The sequence below is a fragment of the Moschus berezovskii genome, chromosome 12 (genome assembly GCF_049115385.1).
Source record: "Moschus berezovskii isolate FMDL1 chromosome 12, NW_MosBer_1.0, whole genome shotgun sequence".
Taxonomy (NCBI): domain Eukaryota; kingdom Metazoa; phylum Chordata; class Mammalia; order Artiodactyla; family Moschidae; genus Moschus; species Moschus berezovskii.
In genome coordinates, this window is record NC_142471.1 from 60,492,619 (window position 1) to 60,519,896 (window position 27,278).

Here is a 27,278-nt window from a genome sequence, read left to right on the forward strand (position 1 = left end):
TTACTAGTTGTGAGGACCCAGAGAGCCTAGAGCAGGAGTGAGTCACCCTGCCAGGAGCAATCAGGGAGCACTTCACAAAGAATGTGACATCGGAGCTGGCACTTAAAAGAATGAGTAGGAGTTTGTCAGACCACAGAGCAGGAAGGAAGGGCATCCAGGGAATGGAGAGCTTGTCCCAAGGCTCCAAGTTGTGAGAGGACAGCATGTGTTTGGGGCTTGGAGAGGGTGTGGTGGCAGGGGAGACAAGAAGCTTGTGAAAGGCCAACTCCACCCTAGGGAGGAGTTGAGACTTGACCAAGTGGAAACTCAAGAGATGCCTTTAAGTGGTCAAGAAACATGATCGGATTTGGTTGTAGGGAGGATGGTCTGGATTGTGAATGAGAAAGGGAACACCGACAATGGATTGGGAAGGTGTTGTACTGATGATTCAGCTGAAAGCCTGGGAGGGGGTGGGGGACGTGTGTGTGTGTGTGCGTGCATGCATGTGGTAGTGGGGGGTGGGACTTAGAGAGGCTGACTCTACAAGATTCAAGGCTGGTTGGCATCAGCAGGAAGGCTTTGAGGATTCTGCGGGGGACGTGTGTACGTGTACGTGTGTGTGTGTGCATGCATGTGGTAGTGGGGGGTGGGACTTAGAGAGGCTGACTCTACAAGATTCAAGGCTGGCTGGCATCAGCAGGAAGACTGGCTTTGAGGATTCTGCCCCCAATCTCACTGCTCTTTTCCTTGTTAGCATTTCCGAACATCCTTCAGGTATCAGAGGATAGGTACCTGACCCAGAGACTGGTGGTCCTTTATCCTAGGTCTACAAAGAAAATAAACATGGATTTTAAACGGGATAGATACACATTTTACTCACCTTAAACTCCCCTACCACAGAAGGATCTTCATTCTCATCTGATTTGCCTCGAAACAGCTTGAAAGTATCTGAGAAGTCTGTCAGGCCCTCGAATTCCTCTACATCCTCTAGTTCACAATCATATATCTGCAAACCATCAACAGATTCTTAATTTCTCATTATAACACAGGTGGGATCGAAAATCAAAATGACTGACAATAACAAACACGCACGAGATGTGGATGGAACAACTGGAACTCTCACATTGCCGGCTGGAATGCATAATGATACAAACACTTTGCAACGTGTCTGGCAATTTAAATATCCAGCTACACTATGATACAGAAGTTGAATTCCTAGGTGTTCATCCAAGAGACATGAAAACATGTCTGCATGGTATAAGAATGTCCACAGCAGCTTCATCATCAGAGAATGGATAAACAAGTCATGATACATCCATACAATGGAATATGACTCAGCAATAAAAAGGGGCAAACTACTGATATATGACAACCTACTGATATATGAAAACATGACTCAGAACTACTGTCTTAGGCTATAGAAGCCACACACACAAATACACACACACACACACACACACACACAAATACACATTGTGTGAGTCCACTTATACGCAGTATGAAAACAGGCAAAACTGATCTGTGATGATGAAATCAGATCAGCTGTCTAAGAGGGTTGGAAGGTTGTTAGGAATTGACTGGAAAGAGGTACACAAAGGAGTTTTCTGGGGAGATGGGAATGTTTGTTGCCTTGTTTTGGTAGTGGTTTATGTAGGTATATGTATATAATCATAACTCACTGAATGAATTAACTTTACTGTATACAAATTGTACCTGGATAAAGAGCTAGAAGAAGAGGAGGAGAAGCAAGGACGGAAAGAGGGAGAGACAGAGGATGGACTGTGAGGCTGATCCACCAGACTAGTCTATTTCTCTAAATGAGAGGTTCTTTACATGCTGGTGTTGATTAAGCTACATTGAGATGTTATGACAATCACATGAAAGGATGTGGATTTTTCCACTTTGATGGAGAAAAAATTTTTTTAACTTTTAATTTTGTATTAGGGGTACGGCCAACTAATAATGTTGTGATAGTTTCAGGTGAACAGCAAAGGGACTCAGCCACATATATACATGTATCCATTCTCCCCCAAACTTGCCTCCCATCCAGGATGCCACATAACACTGAGCAGAGTTCCATGTGCGATAATTATTTTAATGGCCTGATATTTCTCATTTTAAAGTTTATCTTTCTGCTATGCATTGTTCTGAAAATGTTAGCCTTCACTTAGCTTTACTACTGGAAAACTGAATAAAGAACTGGAGAACTCAAACCCTTAACAGAAAGATCATCCATAACCAGATCTGCCTAGTTCAAAAGCTCATCTCCCTCTTGGACACACAGTTGTGATTGTATGTTGCATGCATGTAAAAGAATTAACTGCTCAGTTAGTAAAACTGATGCCCAGAATGGAGGACAGAATGAAGCATGCTGATATTTCATGCTGTTTTGCAAGAGCACCCTGACTTCTAAGGTCTCCCTTGGTCAAATTTGACAGCCGTTTACAGTCCTAATTAGTGCAGTGCCAACCTCACTTAGCCAGATGTTCCCAAGCCCCAAAGTGGCAGTCACAAAAAGCATAAATCAACAGCTGTTCTCAAGCCCTGGAAATCTCAGTAAAGCCAAAATCCATCACAAGACGGCTCCCCTAGAGGTGCTCCTGGTCCCTCCCCTTCAGCCCCCACCATCAGACCTTTCAGGCTTTCACTCAGCTCTGCCTGCCACCAGTTTTAATGAATGTTCATCTCCCACCCACAGTTGCATAGGCCCAGGTACCTTGAGTTTGGAATAACCTTTCTGAATGTATTGTCCACATTTTTCATGTTCCCCTGTGGAAGCATAAAATTTACTCCACCAGTCAACAATTTCTTCCTCCTAAAGAAAGACACATCAAAATGGCAAAACCTTAGTGATGACCTGGATTTCCAATCATTGCAGGAAAACTATGTAATAGAAAAGAGAAACAGGTACTTCTGAACCTGAAAGAAGTGAGATTATATGACTTTTGCTTACATGCACCAAAGCAATAAGAATTCTTCCACCTGGAAGCTGGAGGTGAAGTGATGATCCTTGGCCAATGAAATGTGTGTGGCTTTAATGGCCACAGCTATACTGGGTGATTTTCTAACATTCTATGGATACAGTCTATTCATTTGACTGTTTTTACTCTTTTATCCTGTTGATATTTACATACCACCCTTGAGAGTCCCTTGGACTGCAAGGAGATCCAACCAATCCATTCTAAAGGCAATCAGTCCTGCGTATTCATTGGAAGGACTGATGCTAAAGCTGAAACTCCAATACTTTGGCCACCTCATGCGAAGAGTTGACTCATTGGAAAAGAGTCTGATGATAGGAGGGACTGGGGGCGGGAGGAGACGGGGACGACAGAGAATGAGATGGCTGGATGGCATCACCAACTCGATGGGCATGAGTTTGAGTGAACTCCGGGAGTTGGTGATGGACAGGGAGGCCTGACATGCTGTTATTCATGGGGTCACAAGGAGTCGGACATGACTGAGAGACTAAACTGAACTGAACTTATGGCAGAAAGTGAAGAAGAACTAAAGAACCTCTTGATGAAAGTGAAAGAGGAGAGTGAAAATGTTGGCTTAAAGCTCAGCATTCAGAAAACTAAGATCATGGTATCTGGTCCCATCACTTCATGGCAAATAGATGGGGAAAAGGTGGCTGACTTTATTTTTCTGGGCTCCAAAATCACTGCAGATGGTGATTGCAGCCATGAAATTAAAAGATGCTTACTCCTTGGAAGGAAAGTTATGACCTACCTCGACAGCATATTGAAAAGCAGAGACATTACTTTGTCAATAAAGGTCCATCTAGTCAAGGCTATGGTTTTTCCAGTGGTCATGTATGGATGTGAGAGTTGGACTATGAAGAAAGCTGAGCACAGAAGAATTGATGGTTTTGAACTGTGGTATTTGAGAAGACTCTTGAGAGTTCTTCGGACTGCAAGGAGATCCAACCAGTCCATCCTAAAGGAGATCAGTCCTGGGTGTTCATTGGAAGGACTGAAACTGAAGCTGAAACTCCAACACTTTGGCCACCTGATGCGAAGAGCTGAGTCATTTGAAAAGACTCTGATGCTGGGAAAAATTGAGGGTGGGAGGAGAAGGGGGCGACAGAGGATGAGATGGTTGGATGGCATCACCGACTCAATGGACATGGGTTTGGGTGGACTCCAGGAGTTGGTGATGACAGGGAGGCCTGACGTGCTGTGATTCATGGGGTCGCAAAGAGTCAGATATGACTGAGCAACTGAACTGAACTGATTTACATACGCAAAGGAGAAGAGGGCAAAAGAGGATGAGATGGTTAGACAGCATCACAGACTCAATGGACATGGATCTGAGAAAACTCTGGGAGATAGTGAAGGACAGGCAAGCCTGATATGCTGCAGTCCATGGGATCGCAAACAATGCGACTAAACAACAACATTTACATATACAGGTAAAGTGAAAGAAACCAAAAAGACCCTTTAGTATGTGTTCACTATTCCATCCTCCAGTATGTGTTTTTCTACTATTTCATTTCCTTAGCCCTTCGAGCCAGCAACACATTGCAAAACAAAGCTCACTAAGCTAAGCATGGGAGAAACTGTTTCTAACTCAATTTCTATCCTTTACATTATAAGCCATACCCTTGTGTTACAAACCAAGCCACATTAGATATGCTGTTTAAAATCTCTGAGCAATATTTTCTTTTTCCACTGAATAGGCTAACACTATCTTTCCACATCATTCTCATAGGGTTGTTTTGGACATCAAATAAGATGATTAGGAGAAGGAGCTTTGGTTATAAAATGTGAAGCAAGAGTATGGAGGCATTATGCTTTGTTTAGACCAGGGGCTCCCAATCTATTCTTGAAAATTCTAATTCAGTCAGCCTGGAGTGAGACCTGGCATCCAGGATGCTCTCAAAAGTTCCCCAGGCAATATGCAGCCAGAGTTGAGAACCTTTGGTGGTTCTTTGGGCAGAAAGGATGGCATTTGGAATCACTTGTGGAATATTCTCAAACTCCAGAAGGCTGAAAGTTATGACCAACCTTAATAATATATTAAAAAGCAGAGACATTACTTTGCCAACAAAGGTCCATCTAGTCAAGGCTATGGTTTTTCCCGTGGTCACATATGGATGTGAGAGTTGGACTGTGAAGAAGGCTGATCGCCGAAGAATTGATGCTTTTGAACTGTGGTGCTGGAGAAGACTCTTGAGAGTCCCTTGTACCGCAAGGAGATCCAACCAGTCCATTCTAAGGGAGATCGATCCTGGGTGTTCATTGGAGGGACTGATGCTGAAGCTGAAACTGCAATACTTTGGCCACCTTGTGCAATGAGTTGACTCACTGGAAAAGACTCTGATGCTGGGAAAGGTTGGGGGCGGGAGAGGAAGGGGAAGACCGAGAATGAGGTAGCTGGATGGCATCACCGACTCTGTGGACATGAGTTTCAGTGAGCTCCGGGAGTTGGTGATGGACAGGGAGGCCTGGCGTGCTGTGATTCATGGGGTCGTGGAGAGTCGGACACGACTGAACGACTGAACTGAACTGATGACTATAAATTCCACTCAGATTTATAACAAGATTAGATCCTCATCAGACCCACCTGCATCTTAATCTACCTAGTAAAGAGTCAGGTTGCCCAAAATAGTGTGTCATCAGCCATGCAGTTCCTATTTCACCAGGGGGTGAGACAGAAGAAATACTCAAGAAAAACTATTTCTTCTCTGTGTACGGTACACATATGTTTACACATACAGTTATCTCCCCTCTATGGATCAGTAAACCCAATCCTGGATTTAAAAACAGTTGTTTTTTTTTTTTACATATCAGCTATAGGAAAATACATGAATTATCAATCTAGCAAATTGTATAAAACAGTTACCTTTTCTGTTAGCTGTTCATCACATATATGGCCAGGAAGAAGGCAAAACATGTATAGGTCACACAGAGGTAGAGATCCATGAGCATTAGGTTGAACAAGAAAGAGAAAAGGAGACATTTTACCGCCATCATTTATATTATCAACATTTTGATGATTTATTTATTCAAGATGATCTCATTATTAAACACATTTTTTTTGGTTTCTTCTCTGAAAATGTGCAAAAGAGTTACAAACAGTATTAAAATAAAAGGTTTGGAAGTAGTCACCCACCGTCCCATTTTAATAGAGTTAGACAATCTCTGTCCACCAGCACAGTGGTAACATAGGGAGTTGGGGGTTAGCAGGGCATAGTCGTTCACCTTCCTGCCCCAAACCTTTCATTCCATTTAGCTTTTAAAGTATATTCCCAACTGGCTTAATTCTCATCTCTTCAAAAACTCCTGTTGCAAGGTGTTTATACCCAGCATGATTGCAATATCATTATTAATAAGCACCTTTTCTTGTTTTTTCCCCATGCTGATGTTATAGTACCAAATACATATCCATCCATCAAAATTGTTCTATGATGTCAACTCTCTCACTGACCAAATCCTTCCCTTTTGAGTTTCCGCATGGAGAATCTACCAGGAGATGAAAGAATTGACAGCTAGGATGTTGGGGTTTAACTTTTCTCTTGGTACCTGCTGGAACATTAGCCAAGCTCGCCCTCAGGGGCAGTTTGAAGAATTGTTGCCTCCTAACTTCAAGTTCACTTCCAATTTAAGGGAATTGTGATTCCTCACTACAGGCACTTCCTGCAGGGAGTGTGGGATGGCTATGAGGCTTCTTTTGCAAGTGCCCCTCGGCATTTTCCAGATCAACTTTTGTTCAGCACACAGAATTGCCAAGAGAAGCAGAGAGGCAGATAGAGGTAACAATTCTATTAGATTAGTATCAAAGTGCAATTAAGAGTTAAATCATCACAACTGAATTGAGATTTTGGAGAGAGGGATTTTACACCAAAAGTGTTTGCACATTCTGAATTCAGATTTTTAGAATCTTTTTATTCACATCTATTTTCATCTATTTGAAACCTTTTCAAAAAAATGAGCAGTTCATGATTTAAAAAGCATTTTAAAAACAGACTGCTGATGTTAAAATCTAGAATTAATACAGGAAGATGTATTCATGTCCACTTGCTCATAACTTCACATGAAAAAGTAACTGAAGCAACTTGAAGTAACTTGCTTCATTACATACACAGGGCACAGTAGATTCTCCCCTGAAGCTTAAAACAATCACATTTGTTTAAAGACCATCTTTCGCTCCAAAATCTAGAAAGAATCTGAAAGGAGAGTTCAAGCCTCTAGAGTGAAGTCCCTGCAGCCGCAGGCAGCTTCATGCGTTTTCTTATGATACATACATGCACTGTCGTTGGAGAAGCCATTTTGCTGAGTGCTGTTGACATACTGCTTAAGTACTGGAATTGGAAGGTAATAGTTGAAACGGCCATGTAGGAATGTCCATGACATCTGGCTAGCACTTAGTGATTCTGCCCCCCACCCCCGTGTTTGTTTCCCGCTTTACTTGTGGTGGTGCTGAGCCCATCAGACAAGAGCTCTCTCAGTCACCACAGGGTGGTGTGAGTTTCTGTGAGCATGAGACTGTCACCTGAAGCCACAGCCTCCAGCTTCCATCGTCAGCACAGCGTTGACCCAGTCCCTCAATTTACCCATATAAAAGGCTCGAATTGAGTTAGTGGTAATAGACGTTCATCACACACACAAAGCATGTACATGTAACATACATAGCATACACGTTACACGTATGTATATTATGTGTGTTACATGTGTGGACATATTTTACATGTACATATAATCCAGGACATCAGCAAGCTGGTCATTGGCTTTTCCAGAGTTCAACTTTGCTCACTTGACTTTGCATAGATGAGTCCTGTCTTCCCCAATGAACAGATGGAATCAGATTTTTAGAGGCCATTCCGGATAGCCTTTCGTATCAACACAGTATACGTCCACTAGGTGTTAGGAGAGCAGCTGATTAAGGTGATATATAGTATGTGAGAATGATATGACCTTTCTCAATCCTGCTGGGTTGCAACTTAAAATATGCTGTAAACTCAGCTTTCACTGGGTGTTGCTACAGTAGCCTCATCTCTTTAACTACTGGGAAGAAATGCATGAGATTGGATCATAGGTGACTTTATTCTTTTTCTTGATCCTCCATACCTGGGCCTGCCGAGTATACAGAAGGCACAAAGATCTGACTGACAATGGAATCTGGAAGCAGATCACAGGGTAGTATCTTAAACTGGCTTTTTCCAGAGTAGCTGTGAAAATGTACTTAAAAGATCTTAAGTATACTGCAAGGAGATCCAACCAGTCCATTCTAAAGGAGATCAATCCTGGATGTTCATTGGAGGGACTGATGCTAAAGCTGAAACTCCAATACTTTGGCCACCTCATGAGACGAGTTGACTCACTGGAAAAGACTCTGATGCTGGGAAAGGTTGGGGGCGGGAGGAGAAGGGGACGACGGAGAATGAGATGGCTGGATGGCATCACCGACTCTGTGGACATGAGTTTGAGTGTACTCCGGGAGTTGGTGATGGACAGGGAGGCCTGGCGTGCTGTGATTCATGGGGTCGCGGAGAGTCGGACACGACTGAGCGAATGAACTGAACTGAACTGAACTGAAGTATATTATACTTCTCCCTGGGCTACTACTGTTTTATTGAGAATATCTGGGGTTGTTTATAAAGTAAACACAGTGGTTTTGCAAATTTGATATTGTCGTTTCTGACTGCAGACGGTTCTCAGGGAATAGAATCAAACACACTGCTACGTGGTGCTGGCTGTGGAGCCCACATTTAATATGGTCCAATTGTTCGTGAGTTTAATGCAGTGGGAAGAAAGTAGATTTCTTTAAAGGCACTGTTTATAGACCTAACACATTAAAGTGCAATCATGTGTACTTTCTGGCCAGTTTGCACATTAAAACACGCTGTGAAAGTCCATCATGAATGCCAACAGAAACAGGGAGATATTTGATGTTTTCTTTTTTCTGGGCTGAGAACTGCCCCCCCCCACATCCCAACCCTTTCCTTCTTGTCAAACTGGATGGAATGGTTTTAAAATAGGGTCCTGAGTGAGCATTTCCACCAATGTCTTAATTTCAAAACCACAGTGAATATAAAAGTCAGGGATATCCCATACAGTGACAAATAGAGTCATTAAAAATCCACAACTCTTCTGTTTCATTTAGGAGGAAAGGGACTGGTGTGCCCCTTGTCTCTCTCGTCTGAATGTCGTGATGCTGTATATTTGGCCCTGAGATCGCTCTTGCAAATGATACCGCTCAGACCATCCACATCAACGGTTCTCACACCTGCCTGCACGTTAGAATCACTTGGGGAGATTTTAAAACTTACTGTTGTCTAGATTCCCCTCCCTCGTGCAGAGTGCAGCACGGGTCCAAGTATTATTTTAAGTATCCTTGGTGACCGAGGAGTGAGGACATGAGTTCACACAATGTCACAAAAGCTACTGAGGAATATAAGAGCCAGGTTCTTTACTGGGATAAGTTAGTTTGTTATCTTTAGTCGCATTGAATGGTTGTTTGACTGAATTCATCTAACGCTTAGATACCTGGAAGATAAAACCAACATCATCCAACGAATGATCAGTTCTAAGCCTACCTTTGAAGCCAGTAATGGTTTGGTATCCTCTATTTCAATAACGACGTCCCGGCAGGGTGGGGTAGACAAAAATGAGGCTGCAAGACAGACAATTTCATAATCTAAGATACTTACAAAAATATAGTGGTAAGCTTTCTACTTCAAGTTTAACAGCCACACAGTGGATGGTAGAGTTTGCTCCTGGATGAGACTTACTAAATGGAGAAGACCACACCGGACTGTAAAATAACCCAACAATTCATCACTTTTCCCAAACTATGACTGTTTGAGACGTTTTAAGGGGATTATCTGGCCTGTTTTTTTTTCTTTCACCTTAGATAGTTAGTCCAATGCCTGTAGATAGGGAATGCCGAAAAAAAGTATTTAATCAACACATGTCTTTAGAGGATGCAGGAGCGATACTGGCTACAGAAAAGGAGCCTCCATTTCATGGAATCTGTTCTAAGACACAGAAAAGCAAATCAGGGTGAAAAGGCACATTTCAGGGCTGAAGTTGCAGCGGCCTCTTTCAGCCCCAGTTCTTACAGTATGCTGCTGCTGCTAAGTCGCTTCAGTCATGTCTGACTCTGTGTGACCCCAGAGATGGCAGCCCACCAGGGTCCTCCGTCCCTGGGATTCTCCAGGCAAGAACACTGGAGTGGGTTGCCATTTCCTTCTCCAATGCATGAAAGTGAAAAGTGAAAGTGAAGTCGCTCAGTCATGTCCAACTCTTAGCGACCCCATGGACTGCAGCCTGCCAAGCTCCTCGGTCCATGGGATTTTCCAGGCAAGAGTCCTGGAATGGGGTGCCATTGCCTTCTCCCTCTTACAGTAAGTATATGTAGTGGGAAAAGGCACCCATCCTGACTTTAAATAATTCCCAGAATATTTGCAGCTCCAGAGTCTGGGGTTAGAGTGAGGCTCATGAGTGGCCCCCCTGGGGCTCACCAGATTTGGTTCAGCTGAATGGGGTGCCAAAGCTTCAGCTTGGGGCAGGATGGAGTGAGAGGTACAGATGCCCCCTACGAATGAAGACATCAGGTAGACAGATATTCATCAGAAGGCCAGAACCCAGACAGAACAAACTCTACCAAGCCAAAAGAACTTTTTGTTTGACCCAGCAATTGATGCATAGGACATAAAGGAGGGAAAACACATTCTTTAAGTACCTACCATGTGCCAGGCAGTGGGCTAAACTGTTTACATACATGATATCATTTAACCCCTCAAAAATCTTGTAGAATAAGTGTATATGTGGCATTATGTCTATTATACAGATTAAAAACAAACAGACTGAGGCTCAGAGAAAGCAAATCTGCTTCAGTTTGAACAATCAATCACAAGTGTAAGTAAGTAATCTAGGTCTCTCTGATGTTAACGCTTGTGTTTTAACTGCCATACCAGAGTACAGAGCAAAGCAGGCCCTTTGTAAATGTCAAAGAAATAATCAGGGGAACACTGGGGAAGCAGAGGAGACTGACACTGAGAATCTATAAAGCACCAGTTGCTATGCTGTTGCTAGGTGGTTGAATATCCACATGGCACACCCAGATCTATCAGCAGTCTCTATGCTTCCAAGATAGCATCCCCCAACTCCCAACAGCTGCAGCAACACAGAAGCGTGAGTGGGCAGGCATGCTGGAAAACTGCATGCGGGTTCCTTTCTGTATCATCGGTTCTCCACTTCAGAGTCCTCGTGTCAACAAAACCTTAGGGAGGGGAGGCAAGTTATTCTGTGAGCTTCTCCCACGAGACCAACCAAGCATATCCCTGGACTCTTACCTCAATTTGGTTTAAACAAAGTATCAGGTGGATCTAAAATAATAGATTCTGGTCTTGGGAACACTGTGTTCCCCATTCATCTTAAGAATTTTCCTCTTCAGGGACTCTCTGAAGCCCTGACCACAGTAACTACACAGAACTATGAACCAGTAGGCCTCTGTCTGCCCCTGACCTATAGACACACACAGGTCCACTCAGATTCTGAGGCCAGAGAAAATCTGCATTTATACCTTCCTAATGATTTCACATATTTGTGTCAGAGTGTTCCCTCATGAAGACAGTAGGAAAAACACCAGGAAAACACTTTCTCTCCATTATATAATCCCAGATAAAAGAATTCCTGCAGTTATGTGAACCTTGTTATAAAAATGTTGCTGTTTAGGCACCATCTATCCAGCACAAAATGCTTTTCATGGGAAATGTATGGATAAACACATGTAGGGTTTTGCGCAAGTGTGACTGTGGATTTTTTTCTCTCTTCTCTGAATCAGGGATTCGGGATGCTCAGACCCACAATGCAGATAAGTTTCAGAGGCTCTGTAAAATCAATACCAAACCTTATGGAAGATTACACAGAAGTTAGCAGCACAGCTGCTCAAACAGAAGACATCTGTTTCAGTTTTGAGGCCGCCAGCGATCAGCTGAATGGGTGTCTAATCTCACAAGCCTAGGGGCTCTAGGATCTTGCTCATGGGTGGGATCCAGTCCCCAGCCCCTAACACAGTCTCTGGTACATAGTAAATTAAAAAACAAGTAACTCTTGAATAAACAAGTGCAAAATGCTATCCATATAGTTATTATTTCATATAGAACCCTAAGATAATACTATAGCCTGCTCTATCACTTACTTATTATGTCACCTAAAGCCAGGCATTTAAACTCAGCAGGTGTTATTTTTTCCTCCACGGGTAACAATGAAATCATATGTTTCAAATCACATCACAAGCATGTTGTGATGCATTAATGAGGTGGAACAACAGATAGAAAGAAAGCAATTTAAAAATTCCAGGCTCCTTTAGTGCTCACAGAGGGGCCCCTGTATCTCCCATCAAAATATTTATCATGGCAAACTGGAATCACCCACTGTCCCATTTGATTTTTCTGCTGGACAACACAAAAAAGAATGTTTTTTTCCAGGAGCAGGATATTTCAGAATGTAACAGCTTGAGCATTGGGCCTCTCCAAATGAAGCCAGGATTCAAGAGGAGCTCGGCCACTTACTAACTGTATCACCTTGGGAAGGTTACACGGCGTGCTGTCAATCAAACTGTTCCCTCATCTGCAAAACCTGGAGAATAAGTACTTGCACTTTGAGAAGTTGGTGAAGATGAAATCAGCTCAACGTGAAAAGACCCAAGATGTTATTTAGAGACTTGGATTTCCCTTTTTTTAAAAACTGGAGGATAATTGCTTTACAATGTTGTGTTAGTTTCTGCTGTACAACGTGAATCAGCTGTTAAGTATACATATATCCCCTCCCTTTCGAGCCTCCCTCTCACCTCCCCATCACTAGGTCATCACTGAGCTCCAAGTCGAGCTTCCTGTGCGTCACAGCAGCTTCACATTATCTGTTTTATACACGGTTGTGTATTTATGTCAATGCTACTTTCTCAGTTTCACATTTACCTTTTAGCTGTGGTACGATGTCCTCCTTTCCTGCATAAGGGTCACAGCGAAAGCGGTCCAGGCGATCAATGGTGCACTGGCCCACGACGGGCTTGCGCCCAAACTGCCGGTGGTCGATGACCTTGATCACCAGCGGAGGCATGTACAGTTCCTCCTTGGGCAAGAACTGGGGAGGGAGGAGGGTCACAGAGGTAGGTGTCACTTCTCTCTACAAGTCCTGACAAGGGCAGCTTTGCCAATTAACTCCCCCAAAGGGACCATCTCAGGCTCTCTCTGCCCATTTGGCATAGGCCCAGGGCCCCACAGTGAGCAGTTCAGTAACATGCAAGCCAAGCTAGCAGCCTAGAGCCGAAGGGCCTGAGCTCTGAACCAGATGCCTGGGGTCAAATCCCCGCTCTGCAACTGACAGCTGCATGACATGATCTTAGGGAACCTTTCTGTGTCCCAGGGATCTCAATAACAGTAGGGTTGCTGAATTAATGAACGTGAAGTGCCTAAAACTGTACCTTAGTGCCTGGCTCTGCTCTGTTAACAGGGTGTGTGAAATCAGCCCTTTGTTGGAATTAGTTAAAATTTAGAAATGACTAAGATAAAACTGAACCTTCACAGGAAATAACTGTGGCTTGGGAGTCTTTCAGCCCTGGAAGTTCAACGCCAAAATAGGATGCTCTATTCTCATTGTCTCCTGGTTCCCCTGTGTACAATCTGGTGACCTTGGTGACACTGTCTGATTGGGGAATCATGGGCTGGTCTCAGGTCTGCCTGGTGTGTGGTTCAGATTATTTCCACCTCTGTCCTTGCACAGGAATAGACGTTGGGGTCAACTGAGAGGCTTTCCTCACTTCTGCTGACCAAGGGTAGATCCCAGACTAGAGCTTGGGAGGCAGGGAGGGAGCTGGCGAGAGGAGAGGATGGGCGGAGTGGCCCCGGGATCACTCTGGGATACTGCCTCGGAGCCTCCAGGGGGTGCTCACTGGTAGCATCCCAAGGGGAAAGCATGGGCTTTGAAGCTGGAGGGACCTTAAGTCTGAACTCTGGCCACCCACTTGCTAGCTGTGTCTCTTCGTGTAAATCACTTAACCTTTCAGTTTTCTCCAAAGCACTCGAGAGGGATGAAAATGCCTGCCCTGCAAGCTTGAAGACTTGATGCAGAGAGTGTGAATGCAGCCAGCACTGGGCTCTACGTAGCTGCTGCTGTAGCCTTGACAGAGTCTCTGGGCACAGCAGGTGGCACCTGGCACTGGTTATGGAACTTGCAGAGGGCATTTTTCCTTCCAAGCCTTGGTTTCCTTATCCATAAGAGGAGGAGTTAAGACACATGACCCTAGAGTTCAAGAGCTGTGTGTCCGAGGCCCCAAGGTCAGAAAAATGACTGGAGTGGGAAAATGGAACTTCCACCCCTTCAAAACTGAGGAAATGCCTTTGTATCTCTTTTTATAGTAGAGTATAAAAAGAAAGGATTTTCTGTTTTAAAAAGTTAAGAATGTAACTGCTTTAAAGATAGAAAGATGGAGTAACCTCTTCTTGCTCCAAAGTATTATGGGGTCTGCAATGGAGGACTGTGAACCAGATCTGAGGCTGCCAAACTTCTAATAACCAGAGGGGAACATCGATGGAACAAAAGTGGGCACCATCCCTAGGGGCGCCTGGAGGCGGGGCACAGTCACAGGCTGCTAGGACACAGCCCCAGCACCCCATTACTCCGTAGCTCCCTTTCCCCAGCCAGCCATCTATGGGGGATTCTGGATCACACACCTACAGGGGCATGGCTGGGGGTTAATATTCTGTTCTTGGAGGATTGACTAACAGCTTGTCATAGAGAGCTGACTAGATGGAAGTTTCCTGGAGAAACACCTTAGGATTGCTCATAGATACTTCGGTGTCACTGGGGCTCTTTGAAGCCTTAAGGAACTATCACTACAGCGTGATAATCTAAGGGAGGCTAGTCAAGCAGACTAAGGCAGGCTTTTCTACTTGTTGTCAGACTTTGGAAATATATTAATATATAATGTATGGATTTGTATATATTCATTTTTCAAGTACAAGTCAGCAATTCAACACACATGATCTATTATGGAGTCTTGATACAGTACCACTCTCATGAAGAGAACAGAACTTGGGAAGTTGGGTGTCTTCTTCAGGTTTTTTATCACCACTGACTCGACCCTTTCCCCTCCACACTCCACAATGAGACTGGGGGAGGTGACAGAAGCCATCTGGTAATTCTTCATATTTCTTAAGCCCCAAGCTAGAATCTAAGAAAACAATATAAAGAGAAGGGAAGAAACCCCAGCATATTAAAAATATTCAAAAGGGAACATTCTTTCTTAATAACTGGTAAATTCTTTAAGATGGATTTGTACCGATTTGCCTCAAATCTCTGAGAATGTTATCCTAGAAAGCCTGGAGGTCAGACAGAGAAAGTGTTTTTTGCCCATTTTCTTCCCTTATCTGAGTGGATAAAGAGCAGAGCAGATAAGAGTGCAGGGATCAAATCCTGGCTGCTGCCACAGCTCTGAGAACTCTGGCAAGTTAGGAACCTCTCTGGCTCAGCTACAAAAGGAGCTGAGAGTATTTCCCATCATAGGGTTATTCTGAGGATCAAGTGTAAAACTCTTAACACAGAGTCTGACCTGCAGGCCTTTATTCAAAAATAAGAGCTGTAGTTTAAAGTCATCTGTCAGTCTTATTAGCAAGACAGACGGAGGATGGAAACCTCCAGGTAACAGCTCGTTGACTGGACAAACAGGGGGCCCTCACTAGTAGGCAGGATGCCATGCATCAAGTTCCCTCCGCCCGTATGTGCTCAGACTGTCTGACACGTCACCATTTCCCACTCTTCCCATCCCTCCCTCCACCTCCCTCTCGGGCCCCCTTTGCTCGGCACACACAGACAAGCCATCCCTCCCTCTGCCTCCCGCTCAGGCCCCCTTTGCTCGGCACACACAGACATGCTGCTCTGAGTCCATCTCCTCTCTCCCAGTTTTCCAGTTGACCCAGGAAACTTAGGAATCCAGTGGCTCCCAGTAAATGGGAATTCTAAATTCCCTCAGCAATATTGGGATTGACTTGTTTTTATTGCTTTGATGAGTATTCTATTTTCCATGCATATTTCTCTTTTGTGGACAAATTCTAAAGTTAGTTGGAGACAGCAAGAGAAGACACAGCAAGGTTCCATTCCTATACAAAAAAAGATTCCAGTTGGGTGGCCACATCCATTTGATCTGACCAATAAAACAGAGCAAGCAGCATACCTCAATAGCAGTGAGCTGAACCACAGGCCTGATGCCCTGGGGTACCATGTACAGATTTGGTGCCCTTTGCGAGGGAAGAATGGGAAGATTGGAGCCATCCTGTGAAACAAACACGGAAAAGTCAGTGCCTCCCTTTGGTTCAAGTAAACAGTGCCTGGAGTTGTTAACAAGTGTTTTAATTGGCTACTCTGAAAAAAATGTATGAGTGAGAACTCAGTAAGTACCTTGTATGTATGAGTGAGAACTCAGCAAGTACCTTGTGCCTCAGGATCAACTCTGCAGTTACAAGGACATCCCCACAGGTTTTGTCTCCATTCATTACTGGGTACCAGAGAAGTTTGGGAGTGATGTCCATTTCTGAGTCTAGTTTCACCAGAGGAGAGCACATGCTTCGTCCTAAAAATTCATCTTTGCCCTAGAGAAACAAGCAATCCTGAAATTCTCTGACAAACATCCTTATAAATCTCCATCATTCCCTAAATCATCTTAGAAATGCTAAATTACCTACCACTTGGTCATTGTCAAAAAGTTCGATGATAACCTTGGGTGGGTTCTGTAGGATGGTTTGGGGTTCCCCATAAATTTCAATTTCATCGAATATAATCGTTTGGTCCCATGTGGGATTCAGAGTTGAGTGGATGATCTCGGTGGTTTTACTTCTATGAAGGAAGGAGACATGAGCATATGGATCTAAAACAGAAAAAGAGAGTAACAGTGGGCCATGAGGTCTGAAACCATAGAACTCCTGGAAGAAAACGTAGGGGTAGGCTCCTTGACACTGACTTGGCCATGGTTTCTAATTTGACACAACAAAGGCAACAAAAGCAAAAATAAGCAAATGGAATTACCTCAAACTAAAAAGGTTTCTGTGCAGCAAGGTGAATCACCAACAAAATGAAAGGCAAACTATAGATGAATGAAGAAAAAAATATCTATCTATATAGGTAGATATATACAGACAATAAAATATAATTCAGCCTTAAAAAAGAAGGAAATTCTACCATTTGTGACAACATGCATGAACCTGGAGGGCTTAAGTGAAATAAGCCAGACACAGTAAGACAAATACTACAGGGTATCATTTATATGTGAAACAAACAAAAAAGTCTTAACTTAGAGAAACAGAGAGGAAAATGGTGGTCCCAGCGGTGGCTGGGAGCAGGGGAAATGATGTGAATTAAAGAGTATAAACTTCACCTGCAAGATGAACAAGGTCTGAGGATCCAATGGATAACACGATGACTACAGTTAATACTTTTCGTATAACTGAAACATGCTAAGAAAGTACAACTTAAATGTTTGCACCAACTCACAAAATGTAAATCTGAGAGACGATGAATATGTTCACTCAATTGTGGGAATCCTTTCACAAGGTGTACATATGTCAAATCATCACGTTGTTCACTTTAAACTTTGTCAGCTATACCTCAGTACTGCTGAAAACAACTAAGAAGAAAAAAAAAAGTAATCCACTTCTCCATGCTTAATCATTTCACCAAACCTTTTTACAACTGCTTGGGAGCTGACTTATGTGAGCAATACCCTGCTGTCTAACTTGAAGCTTCTGCACAAGCTGAAAGGATGCCTGGCTTTTAGCACTGCAGCATCTTATGAATGGGATTCCTTGCTTTGACCCTGATGGTATATCTTCTGTTTCAAACTGCAAAGCATGTGCTTCGAGTTTTATGCAACTTTAGTCAGGAAATTAACTTTGACTTGCAGTGATCGAGTGCCCCCTGGTGGTGAATATTCTAAAAATGTCTTCAAAAACCATTCTGGTCCGGTTTTAGAGATAACCTTAAATTTGCTTTGTCAGAAAAGGAAACCATTCACAAATGTTGGTTAATATTAGTGCTCGGAACACACCTCACAACTGATTTGAGCATGCCAGAGTGTCAGGCAACCGGTTCTAGAGCTAGTTCCATAAGCGACGCTCTGCTGGCCTGCAGGTCCTAAAGTGGAGTGCTCCTGCTATAGCTCAGGGAAATTAAAACATGCTTGCTCCTTGGAAGAAAAGCTATGACAAATCTAGACAGAGTATTAAAAAGTAGAGACATCCCTTTGCCTACAAAGGTCCCTATAGTCAGAGCTATGGTTTTTCAAGTAGTCAAGTACGGATATCAGAGTTGGACCATAAAGAAGGCTGAGCACTGAAGAATTGATGCTTTCTAATTGTGGTGCTGGAGAAGACTCTTAAGTCCCTTGGACAGCAAGGAAATCAAACCAGCCAATTCTAAAGGAAATTAACCCTGAATATTCATTGAAAGGACTGATGTTGAAGGTGAAGCCATCTGATGTGAAGAGCCGACTCACTGGAAAAGACCCTGATGCTGGAAAAAAATTGAGGGCAGGAGAAGAAGGGGGCGAGAGAGGATGAGATGGTTGGGTGGCATCATCAACACAATGGACATGAGTTTGAGCAAACTCCAGGAGACAGTGAAGGATAGGGAAGTCGGGCGTGCTGCTGTCCATGAGGTCACAAAATGTCAGACATGACTGAGCAACTGAACAACAACACTAGCCTGGGAAGCCCAGGAACTAGTGATGGTCCCACCAGCAACAGCACATAAATTCCCAAGCAGCAGGCACCCAGAACCTTCCTCTGAGAACCAGTCCAAAGGCAGCAAAACTAGAGGGGGTGTCAGTGTGAGGGGTGATGAAGTCCCATGGTTTGTTGATGCTGGAAATTTGGGGAGCAGGCAGCAGGGGAGGTCAAGATGGACTTCAAAGTAGCGAAATGGGTGAACTGATGGGAATCATTTCGTCAACTTAGAAAATATTTATATATACATAAATGTGCTGACTTACCAATCAACCCAAGAGTTCTGGGGTAAAAAGAGAGCTGTAAGTATAAACACGAGCGCAGAAACTACTTTTCTTCTTGGTGTTTTTCATCACTTAATCCCTTAATGATTGTTAGTATTAAAAGACCACATATCTTCACCAGCACTCAGCAACGGTGCTCGACATACTCAGCCATTGTCTAATGACTGAGCTGCTGACTTCATGCATATCAAACTACTTACTCTTGATAAGGAAAAGCTTTTTGTTGTTGTGCGAAATAACTCAAAGCATCCACTTGATGAAAAGTAGAATCAAGCTAGCCTGCTGTGTAATAACATGTGAGATGGAGTTTTTTTTCCTTTACCTGAAAAGCTATCCTTGTCTAGTGCTATGAGGTTTCTGGCTTGATAGATATAGCAGCGCAGGTGGTAAACGTAGACTCCTAAAAAGAACAGGATGGTGGTTACTTGTAAGAAACAGAACACTATAAACTGCTATTTTTCTATTGGACATAACATATATTTCAGATAAATGGGTTACCCAAATCCATTTCCCCACAATTTATATTGTATGCACAGAAGGTATACAATGCTGACGATGTGTCTTCCAAGGTAGTTCTGTTTCCTGCAAAATGAAGCATTGTAAAAATGCTGCAGGAAGTTCATTGCAAGTGTGTCAATCAGGAGAGCATACTCCTGGTATAAACTACCTGGATTTAGGGTACTGCTTGTCATTGCCGACCTTTAAAATGACACTGGGTCTCTAGGAGTTATTGATCTAGGAAAGAGTTATCTGTTAAGTTTTTCTTTGATATTTCAAAGACTTTATACTTCTTCTCATTATTATTTTAATACATAAACGACCCTCCCCACTACACTGCTACCCCACCCTGCCCCTGCAAACACACATAATTTGAGAAGCAGTAGAGTACTGTAATTCACTACACAAATTCTGGGCTTCTCTGGTGGCTTAGACAGTAAAGAATCTGCTTGCAATGTAAGAGACCCAGGTTCAATCCCTGGGTCAGGAAGATTCCGTGGAGAAGGAAAGGGCTACCCACTCCAGTATTCTTGCCTGGAGAATTCCATGGACAGAGGAACCTGGGTGGCTACAGTCCATGGAATTCCAAAGAGTCAGACAGGACTGAGCGACTAACACTTTCAGAGTACTGTGATTCACTACGCAAATGCTAGGAACCAGACTACTTCAGTTCAAATTTTATCTCTTAGTGCCTACAAGCTACAAAATCTTGGTCAAATAATTTAATCTTTCTGTACTTGATTTCTTCCTGTGAAACTGGGAACAATAATGGTACCTCCCTTCTAGGGTTGTTATAAAAATTAAAAGACATAATATATGTACAGTACCTGGCATATGCTAAAACTAATATGAGTATTTGCTATTATTATTATAGAGTAGGTCTGCTTCATTTCAAAATTCCTGAAGGTTATCACTAAAACCAACCTTAACTTTTTGAACTTTTTCTGTAATTAAAATAATCTTTGGAGGGCTCTTGATAGAATGGGTAAATATCAGACAGGTTATGTTATGATTAACTATTTGACCATCCTCTACCCCAAATATAGTTATTAAAACTGTATTTTAAAAAATCACATTCATGATATGATGAAAATGCAAGTCACATTTACATAAAAGGATTTTTAAAAAATCACATTTGGTGATTCAGTCATCCTGAGATAAAAGTCATAGAAGTGAAATTCACAAATACATGTTTAAAACTTACTGTCAAAATTACAGGAAACAATGGGAGTGTTCGCTCCAAATACAGTGGTGGCGCTGTGCTTCTGTTTTTCTACGCTCTTTTCCTCTCCATCCTCCGTAGTGTCTGCGCCCTAAAATAAGAGGCAGGAAAACCAATTAGCAATGCCTAAAAATGAAGAGGTAAGAATTAGAAACAAATGGAATGGTCAATTTTAAGAGTTTTTCTTAATCCAATCATTCCATTTTTAAAAAATGAACGAAGCCCAGCATAGTGACAGAGTGGGAAACTAGAGCCAGCCTTTCTGTCTCAAGACTAGGTTTACCAAACCGTACCCCGTGGGGGTGGAGGGGTGGGGGAAAGAAAAGTGAAAGCCACGCAGTCTGATTCTTTGCGACCCCATGGACTGGGGTCGAACCAAGGTCTCCCACATTACAGGTGGATTCTTTATCATCTGAGTCACCAGGGAAGCTCTGGGAGGTGGGGGGAGGAAAGCATAAAGGATACATAAGAGTATTAGGAGGAAGGGAGGAAGAAAAAGTGGTGGAGGAAGAACAGAGAAAGTGTAGAAATATAAAAATAGGTTGTGTCCAAACACAAATTTCCAAAAATGGTCCCTGATCACCACACTGATTTAAATCAATCACCACCATTTTCTTAATTCATTCCTTCTACCATTCTGCTTTTTCTCTCCCTGCCTTTCTATTGTGCTTCCGTGTGAATTGTTCTCTGATTTTGTGAGCCATCCTTCTGTTTTCCTTTCCCTCACACCTATATATTTAACTTTCTTGGCTTGTTGAACAGTTGTAGTTTCCAGAGTATGACCCAAAGAACCTAAGCTTGGAATGTTAATAGATGTCACCCACAGCAAAGGCTTTGGAACAGATACACTTGAAGAAAAGGCTAGGTGAACCAATATTAAATGGGCTTCTTAGAATCTTCCACGTGTCAATGGTCTATTTATTCTACATTGCTGAAAACCTATGATGTGTGGCTTTGTACCAAATTAAATGCAGTCTTACAGTAGTGGAGTCGGTGGCCTTATATCCAACACACATGTGTCTTCCCTCTGTGAATATAATTTGAATTTTGGCTATTTATTACTTACAAGGGCCCCTTCAAGTTTAAAGATGGCAGCTGCACCGTGTGTTTCTGAAGGAGCCATTTTTCTCCTCCAGCGTCTGCGGCGAAAGGTATCTGAACTACGCTGTTTCCAGTGAAATTTCCAGCCAATTAGAGAAGCGTATTCCCAGCCCTCCCGGTCTTCAAATTCTGCCATGGCCTAAAACAGAGGTAAAACATTTAACGATAATCATCACCATAACAATGTTCCTTATATTGATAAAGCAGTTTACCTGATCAATCAACAAATATGTATCAAAAGTCTACTCTGGGCCAAAGCACCGTGCTAGAAGCCAGGGTACAACAGAGAACAAACTAGACAGGCTCAGGACTTCCCTGGTGGTCCAGTGGTTAAGCATCTGCCTTGCCATGCAGAGGTGTGGGTTCGATCCCTGGTTGGGGAACTAGGAACCCACATGTCGCAGAGCAACTGAGCCTGTGTGCCCGCCCTTGTGTGCCACAACAAAAGATCCTGCATGACACAACTAAGAATCGACACAGCCAAATAAATAAAATACTAAAAAAATAATAAACAGGTTCTCTGCCCTTGCAGAGGTGATGGACCGTGGAGATGCAGAGAGAACAGCAGCAACTGAAGTGAAATGAGGATTTTGCCAAGGTGGTGTCTATACCATCAGGAGGAGCCCCTTATTTAGACTTGGTAGCAGGGATGGGGTGGGGCATGACGTCAGGGGTAAATCAAATGGATTCTTTTGCAAATGGCTTTCTGTTTTCTCACTTCACTAGCTCATAAGCACACTGCTATTGTGATATAGTTTGGAAAACATTATTATCTCCACTTTACATATGGAGGGAAGAAATGATGCCACCCTCCCCAGGGCTTAAGTGTTTAAGATAAAAACTTCTATAGCTAATAAGTAAATCAGGGTATACTACTTCTAGAATAACTACTATAATGACTAAGGTAGCTTTTATCTTAAAAATGATTTCTATTTAATTATCTCGGTTTTCAATGTTTTCTTCAATTCATTCAGCAAATATAAGTGCCTACCATGCGGTCTGGGTTAAGAGCTAAGGAAGCAGTGAAGAAAGAGATAGGGTTCTTGCCCTCCTGTAGCTGACATTTCAATGGTAGAAATTTTACATAAATATCTTAAAAGTATGACTAGATTTAGTAGATGTAAAATAATACTGAATAATATTTATGATTTCAGAAATAAGAGTTTCATGTAGGTTATTAATGTAGGGGCTATTTTTTTCAACTTTGAATAAAGAAAATCCAGGTCAAGGAAGATCTTGTAATTAACCCTCTAGCAGTGTTACTAGTGACATTGAAATATTTCATGAAGCCAAGAGTGAGGAAGGTTAGGGAAGGTGATCAAAGTCTCTCAGCAATACTCTTTGGTAGAACTGGGCCATGCTTCTGGTCTTCTGACTTGTCGTTCAGTGATCTTTGCACCTCACCTTGGCACTCTCATGTGGAAGAAGGGAGTCAAAGTACCTCTAGAAACTTCTCACCCCATCAGGATAGGGCTGATTGCAAAACAAATATTCATTCATCAGCTCATTCATTCTACTCCATTATTTATTAGAAACAAAGACCTGAGCTAGAAGAAAAGATATGATAAGAAGATGAGAATGGTTCCATCTTTGGAAGTACAAAAGAACTAAGAAGCTCACTGACTAATAAAAAGCCACTTCATCACATCTACTGTAAGTCAGGCACTTTATGGAATAGAAAGAATTCCTATTTAGAATGAGCTTAGCCTGAGTTCACTCTATCACTTACTAGACATATGGTAGTGGTTTAGTTGCTAAGTTGTGTCTGACTCTTATGAACCCATGGACTATAGACTGCCAGGCTCCTTTGTCCATGGGATTTCCCAGGCAATAATACTGGAGTGGGTTGCCATTTCCTTCTCCATGGGATCTTTCCTGACCCAGGAATTGAACCCAGGTCTCCTGCATTGCAGGCAGATTCTTTACCAACTGAGCTACGTGGGTAGCCTGAAGCAAATCCATTTAACCTCTGTGAGGACTGTCTATAAAAGGAGAATGAAATGCAGATTTGTGGATTGGAGATGATATATATTCAGTGCTTACCATCATAGAAGGCACACAAAACATACCACTTACTATTGTTATTAGTATTATTGTTCCACTCAATTTATTATTATTCCACTTAAGCTTCAGTTCAGTTCAGTTCAGTCGCTCAGTCGTGTCCGACTCTCCGCGACCCCATGAATCACAGCACGCCAGGCCTCCCTGTCCATCACCAACTCCCGGAGTTCACTCAAACTCATGTCCATCGAGTCGGTGATGCCATCCAGCCATCTCATTCTCCGTCGTCCCCTTCTCCTCCCGCCCCCAACCTTTCCCAGCATCAGAGTCTTTTCCAGTGAGTCAACTCGTCGCATGAGGTGGCCAAAGTATTGCAGTTTCAGCTTTAGCATCAGTCCCTCCAATGAACATCCAGGATTGATCTCCTCTAGAATGGACTGGTTGGATCTCCTTGCAGTATAAGGGACTCTCAAGAGTCTTCTCCAACACCACAGTTCAAAAGCATCGATTCTTCGGCGATCAGCCTTCTTCACAGTCCAACTCTCACATCCATACATGACCACGGGAAAAACCATTATACCCATTTTGCAGATGAGAAAGGAGACAAAGCCAGGATTTGAATCCTTAGATGTCCTGTTCCAAGTCCTGAGCCACTGCCACTACTACAATATGTTACCAAAATAATTTCTGCTTCTATTAGTGCCTCTTGAGTGGTTCTCATTATTTAGCCTGCTTCAGAATCACCTGGAAGACTTAGCTGTTGAAATATAGAATGCTGGGCTTACCCCCAGAGATCCTCAATCAGTAGGTTTGAGGTAGGGGCACACTTTCTCAGGCAAATGGTTTCTGTAGAAACAGCTGGATTAACTATGGTTCTGAGTGATCTAGAAGATAGAGCCACCCGCTCCCTCCTACTGCTCCTCTTACCCTTGCGGTACTCGAAGTGGATTGTGTTAAATCTTTCTTGCGTTTTCGGACCAGCCTTCGGCGTCGATGAGTATGATACATTTTTTCTGCTGCGACCCAGGATTTGGGCTTATTATCAGGAGGAATGGTAATTCCATACTCCCAGCCTGGAACAGAGTTGGTAAACGGTTATCCAAAAGAGATGCATTTGCCAGATTGCCAAATAAAGTTTGACAATAAAGTTAAATAAAGTTCCAGGAAACACTCAGTCACTCTCTGTCCCCCTCCCAACATTCTCCACTGTCCTGACTGAATGCCACTGCTCCTTTCAATCTTGTGCAATCAGCCATACAGAATAAAGCTCTATTCCCCTGGATTTTTCCTCAAGAAGCTTTGTTTGTGGCCATGGGGTTCACCTCCATGTTTATACTTTATATCTTTCATGGAAATTGAATGCATCTAAGAATAAAGTGAGGCTTCCCAGGTGGCTCAGTAGTAAAGAACCCACCTGACAATGCAAGGAGACAGAGGAGATGCAGGTTTGACCCCTGGGTTGGGAAGATCCCTGGAGGAGGGCATGACAACCCACTCCAGTATTCTAGCCTGGAGAATCCCAAGGACAGAGGAGCCTGGTGGGCTATAGTCCATGGGATTGCAAAGAGTCAGACACGACTGAGCATGCACTCACACAAGAATAAAGCCCACTACAAGAGGCATTTGGGAACAGTGATAGTGGGCATGGCCTGTGTAGTAACAGACTAGGTTCAAATCCCAGCATCTCTTCATGTGGGCTGTTTACTTAAAAAGTTTCTTTCAAGTTGGTAAATATGCTGGGGGCCAAATGTCCCCAGCATAAAGGTAAAATATACCTTTTTCAAAAGAATGAATTAAAATAATGCAAGCAAAGCATGAGGACCATGATCAGCACACAGTTTGCACTCCAACAACGTTAACTATTATTAGAAGGGCCGGTGTGTGCATCCAGATCAAGAAACTTATAACCTATTTGAAATCTTCCTTATTAATGGTAGTTCTTTCTGTGTACTAGTTCTTCAGAAGAAATTTAAAAATCAGATTTTCTCTTTGGACAATTCTAAATGTTTTAGTTCCATTTAATGTTAGATTTCTAGCCAGAGAAAAGGATAAGCATCATTACCAGAAGCTATGTCAATAATCTGCCTTACTGCTGAATAGGATGACTTTTAAGGCATTCTGCAGTTCTTCTTTCTGAGGTAGGGGGCTCCTGAGTTAGTGTGATGTTCCCAGGGAGGGTATGGCGTGGTTAGAGAAACTCGAAACTCTAGTCCCCTCCCAAATTCTCATTGGATCCTTGACAGCCTGAAGTCCAGCTACCCGGGAGTCTGTCACCTTGAATCTTGAGAGCCTACCACCCTGCCCTTGTCCAAGTACCAGCTTGTCTTTCAGATACCTAACCCCCTGCCCGTCTTAGACCAGAAAACGGGAGACTCTTCCCTCCCAAGAAAACTTGACTTTAATGAAGGCATTGCTGGAGAGCCCCTGGTCGGGTAATAGGTCTGAAATGTTACCTCTCTCATCCACAGCACGATTAATATCATAGACCCATGCATCATCCTCCCATTCCCAGCCTGGAGGGCAAGTGAGCTCACTCGGTGATGCTGCTTTATCGCCGTTCTTTACAAAAAACAAACAAAAACAACAAATAAAGAGAAAGAAGCCACAGTGTTAAATAAGAGGCAAATGTGAGATAGGATTCCTCACACTTAACTATAGACATGCTAATTTGATACCTTCATAGGCAACCTTTTCAGAAAAATTCCTAATCTATACACAATTGCCAAACAGTAAGTAGTTGTTAAAAAAATACTTTCTATTTCTACTATTAAGGGATATGTTACGCTAAACTGCTGGAAACTGTTTTTTGTAAGTTAAAAATGGTCAAAGATCAGCAATTTCATATGGTTCAATTTAGTATTATGAAATGATGCAACTCTTATGAGGGGTTATATTGCAAAGAACCCATCAGAGATGGACAGAGCATAAAAAAATAGGTGTTTTCAAATATGCGGTAATGCTATAGGAAGCTGTAGATGCTAATCATGTAAGAGTGAGCAAAGTTTATGTGAAAATATTGACAAGTTCTGTATTAAAACTGATAGAAGTATGAAAAAGAAGTACATAGTAAATGAAATAAAGGAGATAAACAGAAAAACAGGTTCACTGTAAGAGTGTGAAAGCTGAACAACAGGAGACCATCTATTCACGTACTGACAAAGATGTTAAAGTGCGATGGTGTGTGTCTAGGAAAAAAAGTCCTCTCTTCTGTTGCTGAAAATATAAATTTGTACCGCCTCTTTGAAAGTGATTTGCCAATATTTGTCAAAATTTTATATGCACTGAAACCTTGACCAAGCTAGAGACCTCTCCTACAGGCAAACTTTCCTAAGTGAATAAGAATGTATGTAGAAGGATGTTCATTGTCACATTACTTATAAAAAACAAAGACTGTAAAAAAAAAAAAAACAACCTAAATGTCAAAGAGAGGATCAGTTATAGAGGGGTGCATATAATCAAACATCTCTGAAGA

General features: G+C 42.6%; 1 protein-coding gene across 2 annotated transcripts in view; it reads right to left on the reverse strand.

Annotated features, from left to right (window-relative positions):
- The window catches only part of MYOF (myoferlin), a 188,929-nt gene that overhangs the window by 28,272 nt on the left and 133,379 nt on the right, over nt 1-27,278 (reverse strand). Inside the window, exons 28-42 of one of the 2 annotated variants that reach the window (XM_088842143.1) lie at nt 26,260-26,365; nt 24,734-24,879; nt 21,771-21,944; nt 20,687-20,795; nt 19,307-19,384; nt 16,667-16,848; nt 16,415-16,573; nt 16,159-16,257; nt 14,998-15,159; nt 12,905-13,070; nt 9,518-9,594; nt 7,226-7,282; nt 5,824-5,835; nt 2,696-2,794; nt 860-985 (exon numbers count right to left, since the gene is read on the reverse strand). In XM_088842143.1, coding sequence (XP_088698269.1) covers nt 860-985; nt 2,696-2,794; nt 5,824-5,835; nt 7,226-7,282; nt 9,518-9,594; nt 12,905-13,070; nt 14,998-15,159; nt 16,159-16,257; nt 16,415-16,573; nt 16,667-16,848; nt 19,307-19,384; nt 20,687-20,795; nt 21,771-21,944; nt 24,734-24,879; nt 26,260-26,365 — 1,752 coding nt within the window. The remainder of the gene's footprint in view (nt 1-859; nt 986-2,695; nt 2,795-5,823; nt 5,836-7,225; nt 7,283-9,517; nt 9,595-12,904; nt 13,071-14,997; nt 15,160-16,158; nt 16,258-16,414; nt 16,574-16,666; nt 16,849-19,306; nt 19,385-20,686; nt 20,796-21,770; nt 21,945-24,733; nt 24,880-26,259; nt 26,366-27,278) is intronic. The other variant, XM_055425068.2, reaches the window with a different exon arrangement.